Here is a 20,413-nt window from a genome sequence, read left to right as displayed (position 1 = left end):
CTCAAACATCAACATCCACGCAATTCATATCACGTGGTACAAAGACAAAGAACGAGTTGTGATTTTTCAATTGGAAATCCGGGATGCTAAACTGCTTTGAGTTAGTTTATCTAAAACAACTAATCTAATGTGATTATCATGAAAATTGACCTGACATCAAAAGCCAGTGTCTTGTAAATGTCAGCTTTTCGCTAAAAAGCATTCAGTCCATGGTGCCCCATGGGTGAAAGCGTTAAGATTATTTGAAATTTTGCATCTCCAATACAATCATTTGACACCGTTTTGCCAAAGCTGGCGGATGGATCGAATAGCGTTCTGTCTCAAAATGTCAATAGAATTGCAAAACTTTCACTTTACCAGGCACATCTCAATGGTATGATGTTACTACAATACAAATCTCGCTTTGATATGGAATATTTTTGAAACATTTTCTCCATTGTGCATTATTTTAAACAGGAACATTGCCCCAAGTCAGTACTGTTATATGGCCACTTGTAGTCTGACTTTGCCTATTTCCTAATGAAAGATCACACATTTCCTTTTATACTGCTAATAGATGATGGTAAACCGCTTTCCAGCAATTTATGATTTGTAAAGCTGGTGTCATCTCTTTGACATTTGTGGTGGTTTTCGAAGTCTTTGTTAAAATCTGAAAACTAGTTTACTGTTTGTTGTGATCAACTTGAGTCCAGTCAGCTTGCTTCAACACTTGACTTGATGACAAGATTTGGCGATGAATCAAAGGATTTGAAGCTTTTCACGACTAATCTGTTTTCTGAATTGTTCTTTTTGCAGAAGTTACTATCAAGCTGCTGAAAGAAAAACTCAAAGAATATGAGGACAAAATGGAAGTTGCTTCCCAGGTAAGCATAGGGCAGTTTAGAAACAATAGTGAACCAGCATTGGCAGCTAACAGGAGGAAAAATAGAGATAACCTTCATTGGTGTTGTCTGTGTACAACTCCGAACTGATAGAGACTGATTTGCAAAGAAAGAATCTGCACCACTATTAGAGTTGTAGTGTGATCATTGGGTCTTGATTAGGCCAGCATTGTTGACACACTTCAAACCACACCACTAAACACCACAACATACCCATTAATCATGCAATACTGATTGCCTCAAAGATGTTATATTGGACATCTTTTGGCACACACTTTGAGCAAGCAGAAATTATCCAGTGAGCTGGACAGCTATTGGGTTTAGGTTTGAGATCATCATCAAAATAATCATAAATGATTTCATCTGAAGTTTCCTTGGCTCACCAGTACATCAATGTACAATATCCTGTTGGAAATATTTTGGTGAGCTTGAGGTGAAATTGTATCTGTGTTGCATCTCGACTGATCACTTGCGACTTTGTCTTGTATCAGTTTTACATAAAAATGTAATATCAATCACACAGCCGAGCGGCTTCCCTTCCACCCCATTTAATCATCGGGGCTTTGTTCCCACAAAATATCAAACCTTCTGATTGATGGTGAGTCGCAGCCAATATGCCAAGCCGTTGACATATGGATCTTCTTTGATGTGTTGCATCAGTGCTATCAGTATCCGCTACCTAAAGACTTGGCTGCTTGTCAGATCCTATTGATGTCGCTCTCCTGGGCCCCTGCATATTCATTGATTACAACGAGATTGCTTTGAATTCGTAATGTCGCAGCCTAATATAAAAGCAAGCGCTAATCAATTCTTACATCAATATATCTGGTTGGTAGAAATAGTTCCTGAGGTGAGACCCATCCACCTGTCTGCCTTCCTCGACTCTTGCCTTCATCCTCATCTAATTGATCAGCTAATTTCGACCTCATTAACCCCCCCTTGTAATCACTATGGAGTTTTCCCCGTTTGATCGATATCTTGTTTCTCATGTCGGCGAATTTGCGGTGGTCATTTTGGATGATTATGATGGGTGGGTGATCAGGGATTTCGATAACGATATCGGCCGCAGAGTCATTTGATCTGATTGCCACCACATGGATTTCACCTGGATGGATCAACAAAAAATTGGCGGTTTTCTCTTGATCTGTTTTATCATATTGGTGACAATGATTCGCTTCGAACTTTGTGACAACTTATGACAAGTTCCTTGGTGTTGTTCTCAGCAGTGGTTTGTGTCCCTGCGGCCCTCTCCTGCCTTGTCATTTTCTCTTCTACCAAAACATTGGTATGATTTTAGTGTTCACGACTGTGTCTTCCCAACATGTACTTCAGGTGCATGAAATATGAAATATGAAACGTGCCACATCAAAGATTTTAAAGCCAAGCTTAGACTCCTGATGATGAGTGAGGAATTGATTAAGTTGTAGACTAGATGGAGAAGAGGGCGAGTGAGTTGAGGGGTACCGTGGTTAGTAAGACTTCTTGGCTTTATCAATAAAGCAGGGTTGCAAAAGACTTGGAAAGCTTTTCAATGCTACTGTCCAAATCAAGCCTAGAGCAGTCTTCACGCCCCTTCTTCCTTAGAAAGGGTAGTCACCCGTGGCATTTACGTTGTTGATTCCAAACTTATGCCATCTTTTTGATCTTGCAAAGTGGATAGATTTTGAATTTTCCTCTTGCTATCTCCTTCATATGTGTGACCTGTAAAAGGTGGCCTTCTATTGACCAACACATCATTGATTGTTCCGCGGCAAATCACTGAGTGGCTCTCCTTTGACTTGAAAGCTCTGAAGTCTGTGTAATGTTACGGGCCACAATAAAACATCTATGGCTTCCCAAGCCAATATTTCTTATAGCATCCTTTTGCTGCATTTTTTTCCACCCAACTGGAAATGTCAATGGTCAGGAGACGTTGAGAGCCAGTATTTGAGGTTATCAAATATTGGCAAGAAATGCAGTTGATTCTGTTGATGCTGAGTTTGAACAAACCTGCTGTAAAACCATAACGCTCGTTCCTCAAACAATTGATGACAACTATTTGCTTCAAAATCAAATAACACTAAACCATAGCTTCTTAAACCTCAAGTGAAATGCAGAAATATTCAAAGCTAATGCCTTTAGCTTATTCAGCTTTAGACAAAGTCTACAAAGAGCCAAAAAGCTTATCATATTACGTAGAACTGGACTGAATCACCAAAGATCATTGAATGGCAACCCTGTAAATCCATGTGCAGCACTTGCTCAATCAAACTGTTTCACTTCTTATTGAGACGTACATTTTTGTCGAATACTTATTTTTGTCTCCTTTTAGGCGAAGGCCAAGGAGAAAGAACGGGAACTGCAGAGATTGTTTGCTGAGAAGGAACAACAACGACAAGAAAGTCAACTGTCGGTCGCCAAGAAACTAGGGGAAGCTGAACACAAGGTGGCAACACTGCAAAGTGGTAAGCAGAACATTTGGAGATGCACTCATTAAGAATCAACAAGAATCCAGCCATATCTATGTGAAGTTCTCAAACTGTTGATCTCAAGTTTTTCATCAGCCATGCGGTCAAGAAATAGACACTTAATCTAGGTTGATACCCCTAGTGCTATATAGCTACATGGGATGTGTGTGTGACAACAATGATGTTGATCTTGCAGCTTGGCCAATATATGAAGATAGAAAATGACATGTTCAGTTTAAGCTTTAAATAGCCTTGGTACCTTCAATAGGTTCACCTAAAGTAGAATAGGTTACCATTGGTAATGATCTATCTGTTGTCTGAACATCTTTTCCTGAGGCTGCTCTTCTCCCTTTCAGCACTTGACACAACCCAGTCTGAGCTGTTCGACCTCAAGTCAAAGTATGATGAGGCTACCTCAGCCAAGTAAGTTACCTTTTCTATACATATTAGACAAAACAAAGGTCATTGTCCTTACTGCGCATGAAACTTGGCCTGATTTATTGACCCATCTTTGAAGAGCTGAGCCCTTTTCAAAAGTCAATGGATGTTGCTTCCCAGGCTTTCCTATTAGGACAGCCATGAAACCCATGCTGTTGGGTTCCATCCAGATTAAGCCTTTGATTCAGCATGGGCCTCAGATCAGCATGGGTCTCGGGTCACTTGTGCTGACTGATTCAACGACCTGACTCTGGAGAGCCTAACTCAGACCTTCAATTGGTGTGTGACTGCACTTTAAACAGATTGCAACAGGTGATAGCTTGGAAGCTTGCCTCTTGCTGCTGTAAGAAAAGAGAACAAGTCTCATGTTTCATGTACTCTATGTGTTCTTGTCGAGTTGGTCTTTGAGCCATCATGGTATAGCAATAAGCACTGTCATGGCTGTCATGCTCTCAGATTGTTCAATTGGCGAATAATGATACAAGACAAATGATCCTGGTTATCATTTTCTTGCCTTTATCAATGGAACATTAAGATATCTCATATGTACTTGGCTCAGTCTGAACCTAGACACAAACATTATTGGTTGCGAATAGGGCCTACCAATACTGAGCCAAAGGGGAAAGCATCGTGTCTCAAATATCAGTGTACTTGGTTCAGTGAAACCTGTAGGCGCATTGTTGGTCATGGATAGGCCTACCATTACTTAGCCAAGCTACCTATCTTGGCTGATCATCGCTGTTTCGTTAGCTCATAAAAAAGTCTCGGCTATTCACTCGCTTAAATTCCATATCACTAGGCCTATTGCTGCAGAAGTATTGGATGCTTGCTTGGCAGATCATAACCGGTAACAGAATACCTCTGAAGATGTGGATCTATTTTCTCGTTCTTTGGTAATTCACCTGCCTTTAACACTTCAACTATCTTGTCTAAGTATAAAACATTCCATATTGTACACTTTCATGGAGAAAAATGACAAGCATTTGAAGGTAACTAGAAACTGTGTTCAGGTATCAGATCTCTGCTGTCGATGTTTGTGTAGCTAGGCCTATGGATTTGAATATTTGTAGCATCATCAATTTGATGGAGTTTATGCAGCATGTATCACACATTTTATAACAACAGTCTCTGCTGCATGCACAACCGTGATTAGCAGATCCTTTGTTCTAGCAAGCAGCTCAGGCATAACCTAATAGGACATTTGGAGTGGCAAGTCAAAAAAGGCAATATCGTACTTTCACAAAGAAGCTGGTTGGTCATGTTACATCAGAGGGGCCTTCTGCTGACTTTAAAGCCATTACCTGCTATACACAACACTCCCATGTTTTCTCTGAATGCTGATATAGCCCCTGGAACCTGAGATTGATCGATTTAGCCCAATAGACGTAGGTCTTAGTTTCACAAAGAAGCCGGTTGATCATGTAATCCTTGAGCGGTATCTGAGTATTGTATTCTCACTCGCTCACCTGCCCCCGATAAATCAATATTGCGCAAATAACACTTGGCTCCTGCGAAAACACATTGTTTTCTGGGATTAGTAATCATGTTGTTATCGTGTAATTTAGCTTTGGAGGCTGTTTGGTTCCTAGGAGTATCAGTTTTATTGGCTGCCTATCATTTCTTTTGTAAAGTTACAGCCCATGTTCATTTTTTGGATCGGCCAGGTTTTTTCTTGTCTTGCTTCATTCATTTAAGCCCACTGTGTTAAAAAGGATGAATGCGACTTTTATTTCAGGCCAGAAATTCACCATTTATATTGTCCAGATAAATGATGTCATAAAGAGAAAAAAAGATATCGCAACATTTTTGTCGTTCCATCCCATTTTACAAATGATCCCAATTCAATGATGTCAAGTTCATGTAACATGATGATTTCAATTCAATGCAACCAATTGTCAGGTTTTATAAATATCGTAGTTTGAAAGGTTCTTTCAAGAAGGAGATCATTATGTGGACTTAGATTAGCCAGTGCCTTAATGAGTGGCATCCTACGAGATTTCAGAACGGTAATAATCGCTGATCAGGTGACATTCGCTGAACTGTCACGGCCAGGAAGATTAAAACTTCTCAAACTTGTGAAACTCATTGGGTATCTATTTGCGTAAGAATTGGTGTATTTCTCATTAGATAAGCAGCTATCTCCTTTATCTCATCACCTGCTCGCAACTCTTTTTAAACGCTTCACGAAGTCAAAATGCTTGTTATATGTGGCGGGAAGAAATGAGAATGGCGTGGTAGGTTTAGAGAAAATCAATGTTTTTAACGCTCGATGTGGAAAAGGTCACGTGGAAGATTTGAAAAAGTTGGCAGAATTAATTGTATGTCTTTGCCACTGAGGGGTATCGGGGTGAATCACACCTCAAGAAAGGATATGTTGGCTTATTAAAGACACTTGGTTTGATGTCATGTTTCATTCAAAGAACTTGGGAACCTGCAGTCAACCTGGCTGTAGTCACACAAAAGTTAGGGGAGGAATTTTACATGGAAAGAACTTTTGATACGCCTGTCATTGCTGAGAAAGAAATTTGTTAGCTTTCTGAATTTGTATAAAAAGATATCAGAACTCAAAATTTTCAAATTAAGAAGATGATTTGTAAATGTCAGCTGATGGTTGCTTGGGATAACTTATGATCACACTCACTTTTTGAGAAGATTATCCGAATGTGTTCGTTCCTGATTTGATTAGAGGATTATGATATCTTGAGCAGTTCATGTACTGTTACAGCACAGAGTTGAATCAGCTTAAATGCCAAATGAAAATGCATCAGATGGGTGGTGTGAGGTGACATTGCTGAGTTTACCATTTAAATCAACTTCTCATGTACAAATGTGTCCCTAGCTATATTTCAATATGTCATGTATTGTGGCATTGAGTTTCGTTCACAGGGCTGCTCAACTCATCCTGTCCCCCAGATTTGTGTCGGTGATTGCCAATGAGGACAAGTCAAACATTGAACATTGAACGAGTTTGAAGTTCATATTTGATCATCAGCATTGTTGTGACTAGATCTTCTAGAGTTGATTACTTTGTCTATTGAATGATAACGTTTCTTCTTTCATCCAAATCCAAGGTTATCACAGTGGATCAAAGCATCGGCGACTGACATCTCTCAGGTCGAGTGCCTAATACAAATGATCCAGGGGAGCGTGTATATCAATGATATAATCTAAAGTTCTCCATCTCGCATTGCTCTGGCTGAATAAATCAATGAGGCTGTGTGCACAATATGCCTCACATACTCTAGTTAAAGATGCTTTTTGAATCGACATCTACGACTAACATATAGACCATTAATATTCGTATAGATTTTACCCAATAGTGTGCTGATGGGACCTTCCTTGATGAAACCTACCAAATATGTTGTGGGACTCGTGGGAATAGCTAGATCTGACTTGTGTCAATAATGACGTATACTTTAGGAAGTTGCACTGGATGGATTTTGAAAAGTCAATTTTAAAAAACAAGGGAAGTTGACTAGAAAGGTATTAAGCGTTAAACTGGGTTCATAGGCTGAGTGTGGTCAAGTCTATATGCAGGATAAAAACCTGCTAAGTCTCGTTTTCTCATCCAGTGGGCCTATGTAGCCTATAATGCTGACAACAGTTGTGATGGTGTAGGTGCTACAATATCCATGATACAAACCCGAAAGCATGAAAAGGAAGTTGCTTGTCCTGTTGATACTTCCAGTTCTCAATCAATGTGCATTATGCATTGTTCAGTATCAACTTTGTCTTATAGTTTCTAATTACTGCAACTTTCAATGAATATTCATGTGACTCCATTGACAGTCGGCCAACATTCAGTCACAATGCACAAGTTGATTACCAGCACATGATTTCTGTACATTAAATCTCTAATACACATCCAAAATTGATTTTCTTCACTTAATGCATACATAACTTAATCGAAAAGGTTTGAAATAGATGCAACGTGCGTCAGCCTGCTACTATCTCCGTCTGAATCCTCCATCTATTTCTTGTCAAGTGGAATCCAATACACTTATACACTTTCCATAGTGGAAGCATTTTAATTTGATCGAATGTAATTTGTCTCCATTAGTCAATACGCCCCTCCAGTGAAGTTGAGAAATTTTACATTGCCCGTTACGATTTGCATGAGACATCAAATATTAATATTCCTGATTACGACTAATCAATGGATGAGAGGCGTCAGACTGTCGACCATTCAAAAGCTTCTATTGACAATGTTCAACTCTGCCGAATTTGGGACCAGAATGGGTAGGTAGCAAGAGGCCGCTTTTAGTTTTATCTTCTTTCTGAGATATTCAACAGGGAATCTTTTGCGATTATTTTCAGAGTCCATTCAAGACTTTATGTCGGTCACTGAAGAGTTTGTTACTTCTGCAGTAGTAACAAGGATTTGGGTCTATGTATTTCAGGGTTCTGATAGGTCTACTCCCTCTTCTTTGATCTCCAATGCTTGACTGGATTAGGGTTGCATTGTCAAAGCTTCCAAGCCAAGTGTGGGAGGTGACTGAGATCATCTCCAACAGTCATTGCTCCAGGAGAGATATATACCTTTACGACTATGTTCAAGGTTCAGTCACCCAATTCATGCATCTTTTGCAGACACTGTACACCATTCATTGGCCAGTGTTCGAAAAGTGCTTGGGGGGAAAAGGGATATGTTTGATGTGACTGACTCTCAAAGGCCAGTCTATCTGTAAACTCTGATTCAGGTTCAGCTTGGGACACCTCATTGGAGTCTTTGCCAACATTGCACAACTCCCAAGATCTCCATCATAGTGCTGATACATCATCGTTGATTCATCTGCCGAAATCTAACCCCAATAACGCAGTGTCTGGATAACATTTTCTTGGCTGCATCGACTCTGTAGTCTTCCAAGTGATCGATATCTTGCTTAATGACTAGAACTATGTCTAAAACATGTGAATCACACTCGCTTGCCATTGATTCCTTCTGGCATATTGCTGAAATCTTAACTCCTCCATATGGCGGTGATCTATGTGAGAGATTTGCTTCTATCAGCTTTGACACAGTGTTACACGATGTAGGCGCTGTGTTGCATCTAATTGATTTAAGTTTAATGTGCTCATCTTTAAGTTTCGAATTGCTGGGAAGGTTTGCTGTTTTATTGTGTTTATGGTGATCTGAATGTACATCTATAATCTCAAATTGCTGTAAAGTTGGATTCAGAACGGCTCCAGATTGGCTACCTTCTGGATGTGAATCATGACCAATGGGATTGTATTGCAAGAATATCAACTCCTGGCTTAGTTTCTGATTGATGATATCCCCCAAATTCAGCAGTCTCCATTACATTTGTATGTTGCAACAAATGTTATAACTAGTTTCAAGAATCCTTTAAAAAATATATTGAAAAAAGTAGAAGTTGACTGAATGGAACAACAACAGTGATATTTGGTGCACTTATTGACTTGGTGTTAAGCTGTCTTATTTACTCAATAACCATTCCCCCTCCCTTTGTTGTGTCAATAGTACCAAAAGCCAGATATCCATTTAAAATCACTTGAATGCAGTCAGACTCTGTTCATTGTTGATACTGCCATTGCAAAGTGACGTTAAACTATCACTGGCGGCAAAATGCACTGATAAATTTTAATGAAGATATTTGGCAGTTTATATCAAATATTGGAAACAATAGTCGGCGGGAATTAAGCGCCTAGTTTGATGTATCCGTTAGAAGAATACACACTTTGATTCTCCCTCATAGAAAAGTCAATACATCAGTCACATCAGATATCTCTATTTTGGTAAACATATCTCCGAGGCATCACTTTTACAACAACTTTCTTGTTGCCGTGTGATTGTTGTCTCCGATCTTATGCATGCTGCCAGGGAACTTTCCCAAGTTTTACGCAAATGCTGCGATACTTTCATTGATCAAATTAGACTTTGACATTATGTAGGCTGAAAATACGGTGTCTAATAATTGTAGGTTTTCAGCACAAAGTTTAGAACTTCATGTCTCAAGTTATGTACCCAGTTGATTTCTCACTTTTTGCCTGAATCTGTCTCCACGAGGAAAATAACGTATTGTAAGGTAACATGAACATCTTGATGTTTCCATATGATAACAATTAACTACTGGTAAAATGGCTTTCTCTGAGAGTACTAGCCTCAGGTTTTTCCTTACCATCTCTGATTGGTAAAGAGGACAATACTTGTTCCAAAAGTGGAAACTTCGATAAAGAATTGCTTAATGTTATCGTCCTAACGAACCAAATATGTTTTCTTCCCGACGCCCATTTCTTTAGCCATGTCGAGATGCATCTAATAACTATCTGTGCCAATAAATCAACTTTGGTTGGCGAACGTGAAGTAGAAATCTCTGCCTAGTTGGGTGTGAAGCAAGCCATTGATTGCGTGCTAATACCGATTTACTCATCATAAGTTTGGAGCTGTGTAAACCAAACTTGATGGTGATAAAACACTGCTGATGGTTGTGGCGATCTAGTCGAGGTGACATAATACGAATGATCAACACTGTTTGTCAAAAATCTGATGGTCTGTACGGATGTTTGGTCATGATGACATAATGCGAATAATGCGTTGCTTGGCATAAAAGCTAAATGTCCATTTGCTATATTTGAGGACCATAATCTTTGATCAGCGGACATGATACTGAGATGGTCTGAGAGATCTGCTGGAGTGATGTAATATTTACAGATAACATAACTATTGTTCAGCTTACCAAGACGTTCACCAGTTTTGTTCTGGTATGTGGGATTGTCAGGAAACTTGGCCAAATCACATGGCATACACAAGGTTTGACATTCTGGCCTGGGTTAATCACTCTAGTTGCAATGAAAACAGGGCAGTCCATTATCTTTTTTTGCTGTATTTGCTAAAAAGTGGTCCATGATATTGAGACGATGGACAAAATCTGCCTTGATGGCGAACAGTAACTTGTGCAATCGGTGTGTCGTCTTCAAGATTGGGTCTCTGCTCAGGGTCATCAAAATTCTGCCCAAAAAAGTCTGGTTCTCTTGCAGTGTTTGCTGACCATGATTGAGTACATGATACAAGGCAGATCAGTGGAGTCTTCGTCCAAGAAGTATCATTCATACAATCAACATCACGTTACTTTGCCTGGCGGGCCTCGTGAAAGCTGATCAATATTTACTTCCATCAAACTGTGGCCGCTGCATCGGCGAAGAAAGCGAGATCTAAAAGACAGGATGTATCTAATCAATAGTCAAAAGAAATTAATACGTCTATATGCAGCGGAGTTGATATCTTCTGTTGGGCTTCCTTCCTGTCCATGTGCCATTAGCACACCCTAAACGCCTCATTGACATTACCAGGCAAATTGGTTAGTCATGAAGTTTATCGATGCTACACTGCATCAACACTTGCTAGGTTTCTAACAAGTAAAATAACAGCGATTAGACGGCTGAGTGACTGTTGTCGTTACTGCACTGCTCGGTGATGGTTATTTTGAGCACCTCTCGAGTGGGCGCTCATTTATTGCGGAAAACATCAGATGCTTTATTGTGTTACATTGGTTTACTTTATCAAAACTAGGATACATTTTTTTGGGGGTCTTTGATTTCCTTTTGACTGTCCTAAAACTAGATTATGTGATTATCAGGAAAGGATGGTGATTTCTGACGTCTACCAATGTATCTGTTGTCATCATGTATTTTACCATATGTGGAGTCCTGGTTATGTGTGATCTGCATTTACTGCATTTAAATAATTATGAATGTATCGGCAGGCAGGCCTACCAGTACTTGTCAATTATGGCAGTGACATTTTAATGCCAAATGGACCCTGACGTTATGACATGGAAGTAATAAAACCATTTGAAAAAACACAGGAAGATGTCAAATTCATCATTAAAAAAGTTTTTCTCTCTAATGTCCGTCTTTCAGTCTGACTATGTTTCAGAACTGCCTTGAGTGAAGTGCACCATATTCTATCAGATACTACATTATTTATAAATCTATCCTAATTTTTTGTTGGTGTTGGTAATGTAGTAGTGAGTGATAAAAAGTTGCCTCTTTCTTGCCTATGTGTTGTGATTGGCCATAAGAAAGGAAATGCTGCTAATGTTATTGGTAAATGGCTGTTGGTCAAGTAAGTTACAAGTCATTTCCTATCAGCGTAGACTGGTTATTTTTACGAATATTTTGGATGCCTGTAGTTGAAGTAGAGCGAGAAGATCAATAATGTTACTAATAGTACTACTCTGCACTGGATTTCAGGGTGTGAAGATATCTTGAAAGTTAGCAAATATTTTGAAAGTCGTCAAAAAAGTATGACTGAGTGAAATTATGTGCTAAAAAACCCTGAAAATCATTCTGGTTTGAAATTATTTTGCTTGGGTTTGTTAATACACTGTAAGGCAGGATATATCTTCTAGAAATGTGAAACAGATATTCTTGAGAGAGAGTTTGAAATGTTTTTTCAGGTTTGGGAATTTTTCTGTTGCCTTGTTTATTCGGTGGCTGTCTCTTTTTCTAATTGATGTGGGCACTTGCAGTTGCACGCAAACATTACAAACAATTGAACTTCTTGGGTAACATTCTAATGACCAGGAAAAGCCTTGCCATGGCTTTACTTCGCTGGTCTCCATAAGTCTGGTTGAGGCCCCACCATCCCTCGTTGTTACCTGTACCATCTTATTTAAAGGATAAACTATGTGGGAACAGTATATGTTATTATTGATTCCACCTAATGGAGTGCATGTGATGAATATTCTATTGCTCAAATTCATGTACACGATAAGGACATTTCCGATATTGGGTTCAATATTGGTATTTTTTTCCCAGTCTAATTCCGGAAGGGATGGTAAAAAAGTGCGTTCGTTCGCTTTTGTGTTAGGTCCCTGTTGTGCCTCTAGTCATCAGATTTGTGATCACAGCTATAAGTCATCCTCGAGAGGCCTTCACCCTTTCCTGTTTCCATGGCACATTTGTTCCTTGTTCCACTTCAGTTTTCTATCACTTTTCCTCAAGATTTCCACTATTTCGTGGCTGCACTTCAACTTTCACAAGATCAGCGCTTTGTCCCTCAGGCTTCCAGGATATTGGTTTCTAAAGACTTGTTGTGTGTCTTCCTAAGCCTAATCTTCACGATACATGCCCAATATCTCACCCATATCTCTATCGATTTATTTCACCACATCTCTGACTCAACCTTTGTTAGCTCAATATTATTTTTATGGATGCCTTGTTGTTTTCACCACCTTATCCATGTTCGTCGGTTTTCATCGCTATGTCTTGTAAAGACTCTCCTAAAGAACTTTCGAAATGTTGACAACCTAATAATATAACTGCGGGCATTTTCCAATCCATATCAGGAAGCTCCTTTTCCTGTTTTATATGTCTTCGGGCAGAAATCTTGTTGTGAAAGGAAATCTTTTCAAGAATTGAAGTTAGATATACCAACATAGGTGTGACAGCTTTCTATCAGATATTGGATTGTTCAAAGTTTCATTTAGAAAATTCCATCAACCTTGATAGTCTAGCTGCTTTCTTTCGTGTTGGCAAAACTTTATGCCATACATGTAAGTTTCCTTGCTGACAACTACTATTGAGAGCTGAAATCCTTGGATAATTTCTGGAATATGGCATAGCCGTACATTTGAAGGGGTAAAATAAAAAGTTTCAGCCAACCGTCCTGGTCTATTTGTTAACTGAAAGCATTACGACGGAGGCTTCATTTCACCATCCTTCAAAAAGCATTGGTCTAATATTAATGGCTTACCAACAGAGAGTATTGAAGCAATGACAAACCATGCCTCGACTATAGCAGCTCTTGTGGGCATACAGATCATGTCCCCGCAGCAAATACAAATCGCTGGATGTGTAATCAAGATCAATGGCCCCCCTTCCAATTCCATATCTGAAGCAAGAGCAGGAACATGGAATGGTGACATATGGAATCAAATTGTCAATATGAGTGCTTGCCATAAAGAAATGCTTGATTTAGAGTGGTACATTTTATCATCTCAACTGACCGGGGATCTTGACTAACAATCATGACTTGAATCAATATGTACACAGTGCATGCTCAGAGAGTAGCAACCTCTGTGCTGGATGGTCCATTACACCATCAGATAGACCCGGGTGCATTATTTATGATGCCAGCGCATAGAGATGCATTCTCGGACATTCTCAATGTTCAGAATCGCCCAGCAATACTGGATCAGCAGCCATTTTAGATCATTCATTGCTGGTGCAGGCAATCACGCCCCTAATATTGTGGACTTGGCCATCGTCTGTCTTGTCTTATAATCATTGTTGTACGATGCATTTGAGCCCACGATACTGAACACTAGCTATAACAGTGCAAACCTTCCATTGTCAACAGGCCTTCTTTGACAAGATAAGCTTTCAAGTGTGGCAAACTGGTCTGTGTGTTGAAAAGGAATTACAAATTTTTCTCCTCGGTGCAAATTCTGCCAAACACGATGAAAGAAAGTTCATTCCTTTCTTCTTTCTCATCAGTTGTGGAGTTATGTGGAACATTTCTTAATAGCTTTGCCAAGTTCGCTAATCCCAGGATGCTATTTCATCTCTGAATGATGCAACGAAAAGTCTCTTTCGTAGAGGGCTATTTGATGCCCAAATGTAGCACTGCCTCCTACACTATATCATAATAATCCTTGTCAGTGTTTTGGCGAGTCCTTCCCACCTCACCTAAAAGCCTCAATACACTGGACTCGCGCAGCCATCCACTGTAGAACCATTATAACCATCCTATATTATGTCAATACATCATATCTCCAGTACCCACTGCGCAAGAATCCATACTTGTCTAATTCAATTAATGTCAAATCTGACACAAATGAACCCGCCGGGATCCCGGCAACGTTCGTTCCAAGCAAAAACTGATTTCTTTCTGTGGTGACCACTTTGATCATGGCGACAGAAGGAGCTCGTCATTGGTAATTACATCAAGTTTGATCAAATTCGAACCACCTCGGAGGCGATCTGCACCCATCTCTAGCGTTATTGATAGATCTATAGCCGCCGCTGGTCTAGCGGCCCGCCTATGATGTCATCTAATTATTCTAATCGCGCCCATTGTTGTTATGACAATGGCTGGAGAGAAAGCATTGGAAAGGTCACTTGAACCGGATGGATCAGCGGTCCTCAGATAACAGTTGGGCCAAATAGTCCATTGGTGTACTTCTCATATCAAGTTGAAGAAGATAATAGTAATGACTTTTGAATCGCATTGGCAAGTGTCTGATATTTGGGAACAGGGAGGGCTTGGTGAGAATTAAACGTTCAAATGGTGAACAAAGGGTGGTGAAACATGATAAACCTGTGATATTCACATCATTTCTCAACTCAGTTTCCCCATTTTGTTAACAGAAAGTCAAGTTCTGGTCGATACTATAATATAACTATGCTTTTTGTCTTTAATTAAAGTGTCATTCAATGGGAAATAAGGCTTGTTTCAATACATTTGGCAATATTTTATTTGAAACTCAGTAACTATGTGTATCTTGTCGATATTTAAATGAGGAACTGCGTCTTTTCAAAAAAACTATTCAATAGGGTGATAAGCATGCTAATAAAATTTGTGTACACATTATTATCAGGGCGTAGTTCATGTTCTCCTCGAAGGCTGAGAAACACTGGGATCTCCACCTTCAATAGTGAATGGCTTCAATCAAATACAAAGTGGAAACAAATAAACAAAAAAATATCGTAGAAACGACGCAATTAAGACAGATGACATGGTCTCGTTCTCAATGAATGATTTATAATTGGGGATGTAATAATTTTGCCAAATTTTTATTTGGAGATTAATATTGAAATTTGTATTCAATTGTTGGATTCAAGAAGTAATGATTCCTTTTACTAGTATTCAACACTCATATGAAATGGAGTTTTGAAAGAGCAGACTTTCAAAAGGTTCCTTTGTTATGTGGTTATAATGAGTTTCATGAGTGTTTACGAATGATTACTGTTAACGGATATACCCTTTGATCAAGAAAAATTGTCATGAATTCTAGGAACTATAGGTCTTACAGAATGTATATTCAAAGAAATAATTCATGATACATGTTGGTTAATTTCAAAACTAATAATAATGAATTTTCGTGATGTGTAAAAAATTAAATATTATGATTAATAATAAGAAAAAAAATGTTATTTTTGATAGCGAATATTTCATGTTGAAGTATGTACAATACAGCTTGGTTTCTAACAACTCTGCCATGCAGTTTTGTTTTCACAGGGATTAAAATAATGTTACTGTAGCCATTGCTAGTTTGCTGCTTGGAAGAAGATGCATTCATGAAATGCAAGGAAAGTTGGTTCAGAATTGAAAATTATCAGATGAATTTTGGGTAAAGTATTGGAAGCTGTGTTTGAGATTAATCACTTGAAGCATTAATCCTATTTCCAAATAAGAACATCTCACATGAAATGTTTTCTTCTGCATTATTGAAAACTGCATCCGAGTGTGAGATGAGCGACTAAAAAAGCAACTTGAACCTAATCATGCAGCAATGCCAACCCATCATGATTGATAAAGGATGATTTCACTCAAGTCACTAACCGCAATGAGCATGACAAAACAATATTAATTTTACACCGTCTTAATGCCTCGGGGCGGCCAGTCCACGATATCATTTCTATCTCCAGTAATGCACTCTCCTGTAACGGTTCCCGTAATGGCGATAGTCAAATGCGTTTGTTTCGCCATGCTTGACATAATGCACTGTGTATTCGTCAGATAATGGCCTAATGAATGTATGGGAATTCAGTGTCGCTTGAATTGAAACGAGTTTGGAGTCTGGTACCAAGCCAAGTCTATTGGAAGCTCATGTGCATCACTTTGACAGATGGTGTAAATATAGAGGAAATTAGGCAAGTGTGGCCGTTAAAGTGACTTAATGATTTCTAAATCTCGCTCTCAGGTAGAGTCTTCGGTATTTCTCCTTGAAAGATATTATTGATCCTGATATGCAAATGCTATTGACGCTGGGCATATGTAATGTAAAGTATCGGAGAAGATAACGTGAGTGCGGCGGTACATAACGTCATTTTTTCAAGAGGATCGACTTTCTATTGCAGGTGGTTCCAGACAGACAAAGAGTCCGGGCAAGTTGTCAGATAATGCCCCTCTTAGCTCGGATATGAAATAGCGGCCAGAAGTATCATTCACACACAACAATTTCAATATGAAATGATAGCAATCAATGTCTTGGTCATGTACACGTATCAATATCAGGCACTTATCAGCCTCTCTTGGCTCTCCCACTCAGCGCACGCCTCCCCTATTTGGAACACGCTACAAGGTGAATAATCGATGCCTACCCCGCGTTCGTAGAAATCCTTTCAAATATTCTACTATTTCAGCAAAGTGTGATTAAGTTTAGAACAATTGGCTGCTGTTCAAAAACTTTTATTGATCGGGAGTTGAAAGTTTTGTTCAAGGGAGGAGGGGTGGGGCATGTTTATGTGAGAGCTGAAACATGGACTTTCGTGTTGATTTTCGAGCAATTGAGTATGGTATGCCCGTCACATTGTCAAACAAGTCCCGCACTTGACTCAAAATCTATTGATTATTCTCAACGTATTAATAGAATGGTGGCCGGCTAGCTATCGAGTTGGGAAAACTTGGGATGGGATGGGAAATTTTCCATTAGTGGGTTTGGTCGAGAAATTTGCTGAATTTTTAATCGGAGTTGCTGGGTTTTGAGGGGAGCAAAGCAAAATTTGATAATAGCATGAACAATAGCAGAAAAAGAGGTGAAGTTATTCCATATCGAATAACTTGAAGGTAGGAGACATGTATGATGTTGTCAAGCTGATAAACCTGTGATATTCATGAGTCTGAACCAATCAGACTATTAAGGTGTGAGAAGAGTAGCTGTTGTTAATGATGTGGCCTCAACCTGGCTGCATCTGCATCATTATTGCAATGTACTCTGGTGATGATTTGTTAATATATCCCGACAGACCCTTGACCCTGTAAGTCCAAGTCCAGTCCTGCATCGAGGCAAGTCACTTTATAGAATATCTATCAAATCTTCATTTTGTATACAGAAAAATGAGGACTCTTCACAACTCGTGCATAAATGTATTTTTGATTCGTTTTGAGGAATGGAAAAACTGTTAGGTGTTAGTTTATACCAGAGTGTTGTGGTTGTTAATGAGAGAGGCTAGGGTAAGTGATGGCGACGTAATCACCAAACTCAATAAGTGTGATGCACTCAAATTATTAATAACTTTTATTATCCGATCTTGTGTTTATCTCCACTTCTTTCTGGATGAATATTCGTATCTGTGTTTGATTTGATATTCTGGTGCTTGCATCAAGAGATCAAGAAAAAATCCTGTTAGGATTTAAAGGTTGAAGAAAATTCTTGGTTGTGATATTTTCTCTTCAAACGTATAGTGAATTTCAAGGGAAACTCAGTCGATCAGGTGAAAGCTTGAAGCCTCTTCTACTGGTACATTCCCTTTGAATTATAGTATAAGAGTACTCTATCTGATTCTCCTGCAAAATTTCTCTGTCATTCAGACAACACTAGTGATCAACAAAATTGATTGAGCTAACGAGTAACAACTTTTTTCCTTCCATCAAAACTAAAAGATTGCACTCAGACATTCTTAAACTACTTGATTGGTTAGCACAAAAGTTCGCCAACCACATTAGAATGGTAGAATACCAATAAGTGTCTCAAAGTCACCAATGTGAAAAATGACAGATTGAAAGAAAAAACTATAAGAAACTGAGAAAGGTATTGGAAATTGCATTGATTTTGTGAAAATGATAATGGACCAGTTCTTTTTGACAATTTGTGGCTAGACCACACCTTTAGATGCATTCAGGTAATGCACAAGAACAGATGATCTTCTGCTGTGGATTTTTTCCCATTTTAAGAATTGTTTCTTGAAATGAATAATTGGGATACCCTGTGATGAGTTCTCTTTACCAGTCGTTGTGGTATCCAGCAGTTAGGGATGGAGGATTGTCGATATCTGCGGCATTAGCCCGATCAATAAACTGATAAGTGTGATAGATATAAAATGACAAAGACTGATAATGTTTTAGTTGCTCCACGATGAAACGAACAGGTTGCATCTTCTGTACGTTAACACATCTTTGCCGTGTTTCTTGCCAGGTAGGTGGTTGACTTCATTCTTGAGTTGGTGCATTATTTTCGGTGCTATTCATTGGGTCAAGGGATGAGGAGGAGTTGAGGCAATTTCTCTTTTCTGTGCAGGAGTCAGCGAGTGTTCTTGAGTTGAGAGATAAGTTAAGGTGTCGCCAGCTCACTGGGCTTTGTTCTCTGTGGCTAACAGAGTGAATGACTTATTTCTGCCCTTGTTTTCAAGGCCTGCTCACTTGGGCAATTTCACATTGGATAGACTATCACTTTTGTCATACAGGTCCCAGTTTGGGGACAGTTTGGTGCCTAGCGGAATACAGAGGAGTGGTTCACTTGGTTTTGATTGGCTTGTGAAGAAGCTATTACATATTAAGTCCCGTCTGTAGGTATAGGCATATCAGAGGTGATTGATGGTGATTAGTTCACCTGTTCTGCAATAGCTACCTTTTTGCCAGGCCCAGTTACTTGTATAAAGTATGAGATCAAACAGTAATTGATAGTTGTTAGACCTGGCTGTCATGAGATGAAGCCTAGTTGATGAAGCACAGGCTTGAATATCCTGAAGAATTGATCTGCTGATCATGGTAAACAGTGTAAACATCTAGGCCTAGGTCAACTAGCTTTCTATACATTATCCTATCTCTAGATGTAAGTGGCCCCATCAAAATATCAGTTGATGATAAACTGTGCTTTATCTGTTTGAGTATGTTGATGCCAGCAGAAATATGTCTTCCCTCCAAACAAAGTCTCTGGTGGGAAGAAAGAACCTCTTGATATCTGAATTTGAATACGGTGAAGGTTGGTTGACTGTAGTATAATAGGCCTACAGAACATTCCTTTGTCTAGAGGGATGGAATGTGGAATGTGGATTGTGGATATGTATGACAAAAGCAAAAGATGTTAATGCTGGCTGGCATGATCGTCTCAGCTTCACTTCTGCAATGTGCATTTTCGACAGGCCTTTATTGCCATGATCTGTTGGCAAATAGATACATGTCTGACCTTTGAAAGTGATCATGTGCGTTCAATTGGGATCTAATTGCTCGATCATCTCAATCACCATATTGATACCTTGTGTGGCCTATGGATTAATTCCTGTGTCCTAGATAGAAATGTCTTCTTTATAGGTTGATTATCGGTATCCACAAGCAATAAATTATGTGCTGGTTTGATCATCGATATGCCGTTGACCTGATAAAAAAGACCATCAATGAATAATGTCATCTCTATATTGCCTGAATGACTCAAAACTGATGGACAACATCCGATCTTGTCAGTGGGCATGGCTACTTTCATTTGACCGGAAGAATAAACAAAGTATCACTATTTATACCATTAGCTCCAATAGACTGAGTATGTATTTGTATATTTCAATATGGACTAGTCTTGTCACTGGGCATGGCTGTATCTTCACTTGTTGGCGGACACCAGTTCGTCTTGAATATTTCAGATGTTACCAACAATTGGACTTGATGCTGTGATTTCTTTCAGTGGTCATGAGGCATCTTGTTAACCCTGTCTTCTTTGTTTGGTGCTTATGATTTGAATTTGTATC

General features: G+C 39.1%; 1 protein-coding gene across 2 annotated transcripts in view; it reads left to right on the top strand.

The window, feature by feature from the left end:
- LOC135483329 (homeobox protein cut-like 1) overlaps nucleotides 1–20,413 on the top strand; it is a 72,564-nt gene that overhangs the window by 24,938 nt on the left and 27,213 nt on the right. For both annotated transcript variants that reach the window (XM_064764124.1, XM_064764122.1), the window contains exons 5-7: nucleotides 796–863; nucleotides 3,193–3,325; nucleotides 3,685–3,751. In XM_064764124.1, coding sequence (XP_064620194.1) covers nucleotides 796–863; nucleotides 3,193–3,325; nucleotides 3,685–3,751 — 268 coding nt within the window. The remainder of the gene's footprint in view (nucleotides 1–795; nucleotides 864–3,192; nucleotides 3,326–3,684; nucleotides 3,752–20,413) is intronic.

Source organism: Lineus longissimus, chromosome 2, assembly GCF_910592395.1.
Source record: "Lineus longissimus chromosome 2, tnLinLong1.2, whole genome shotgun sequence".
Lineage (NCBI taxonomy): Eukaryota > Metazoa > Nemertea > Pilidiophora > Heteronemertea > Lineidae > Lineus > Lineus longissimus.
This window is presented reverse-complemented; position numbering and strand designations above follow the sequence as displayed.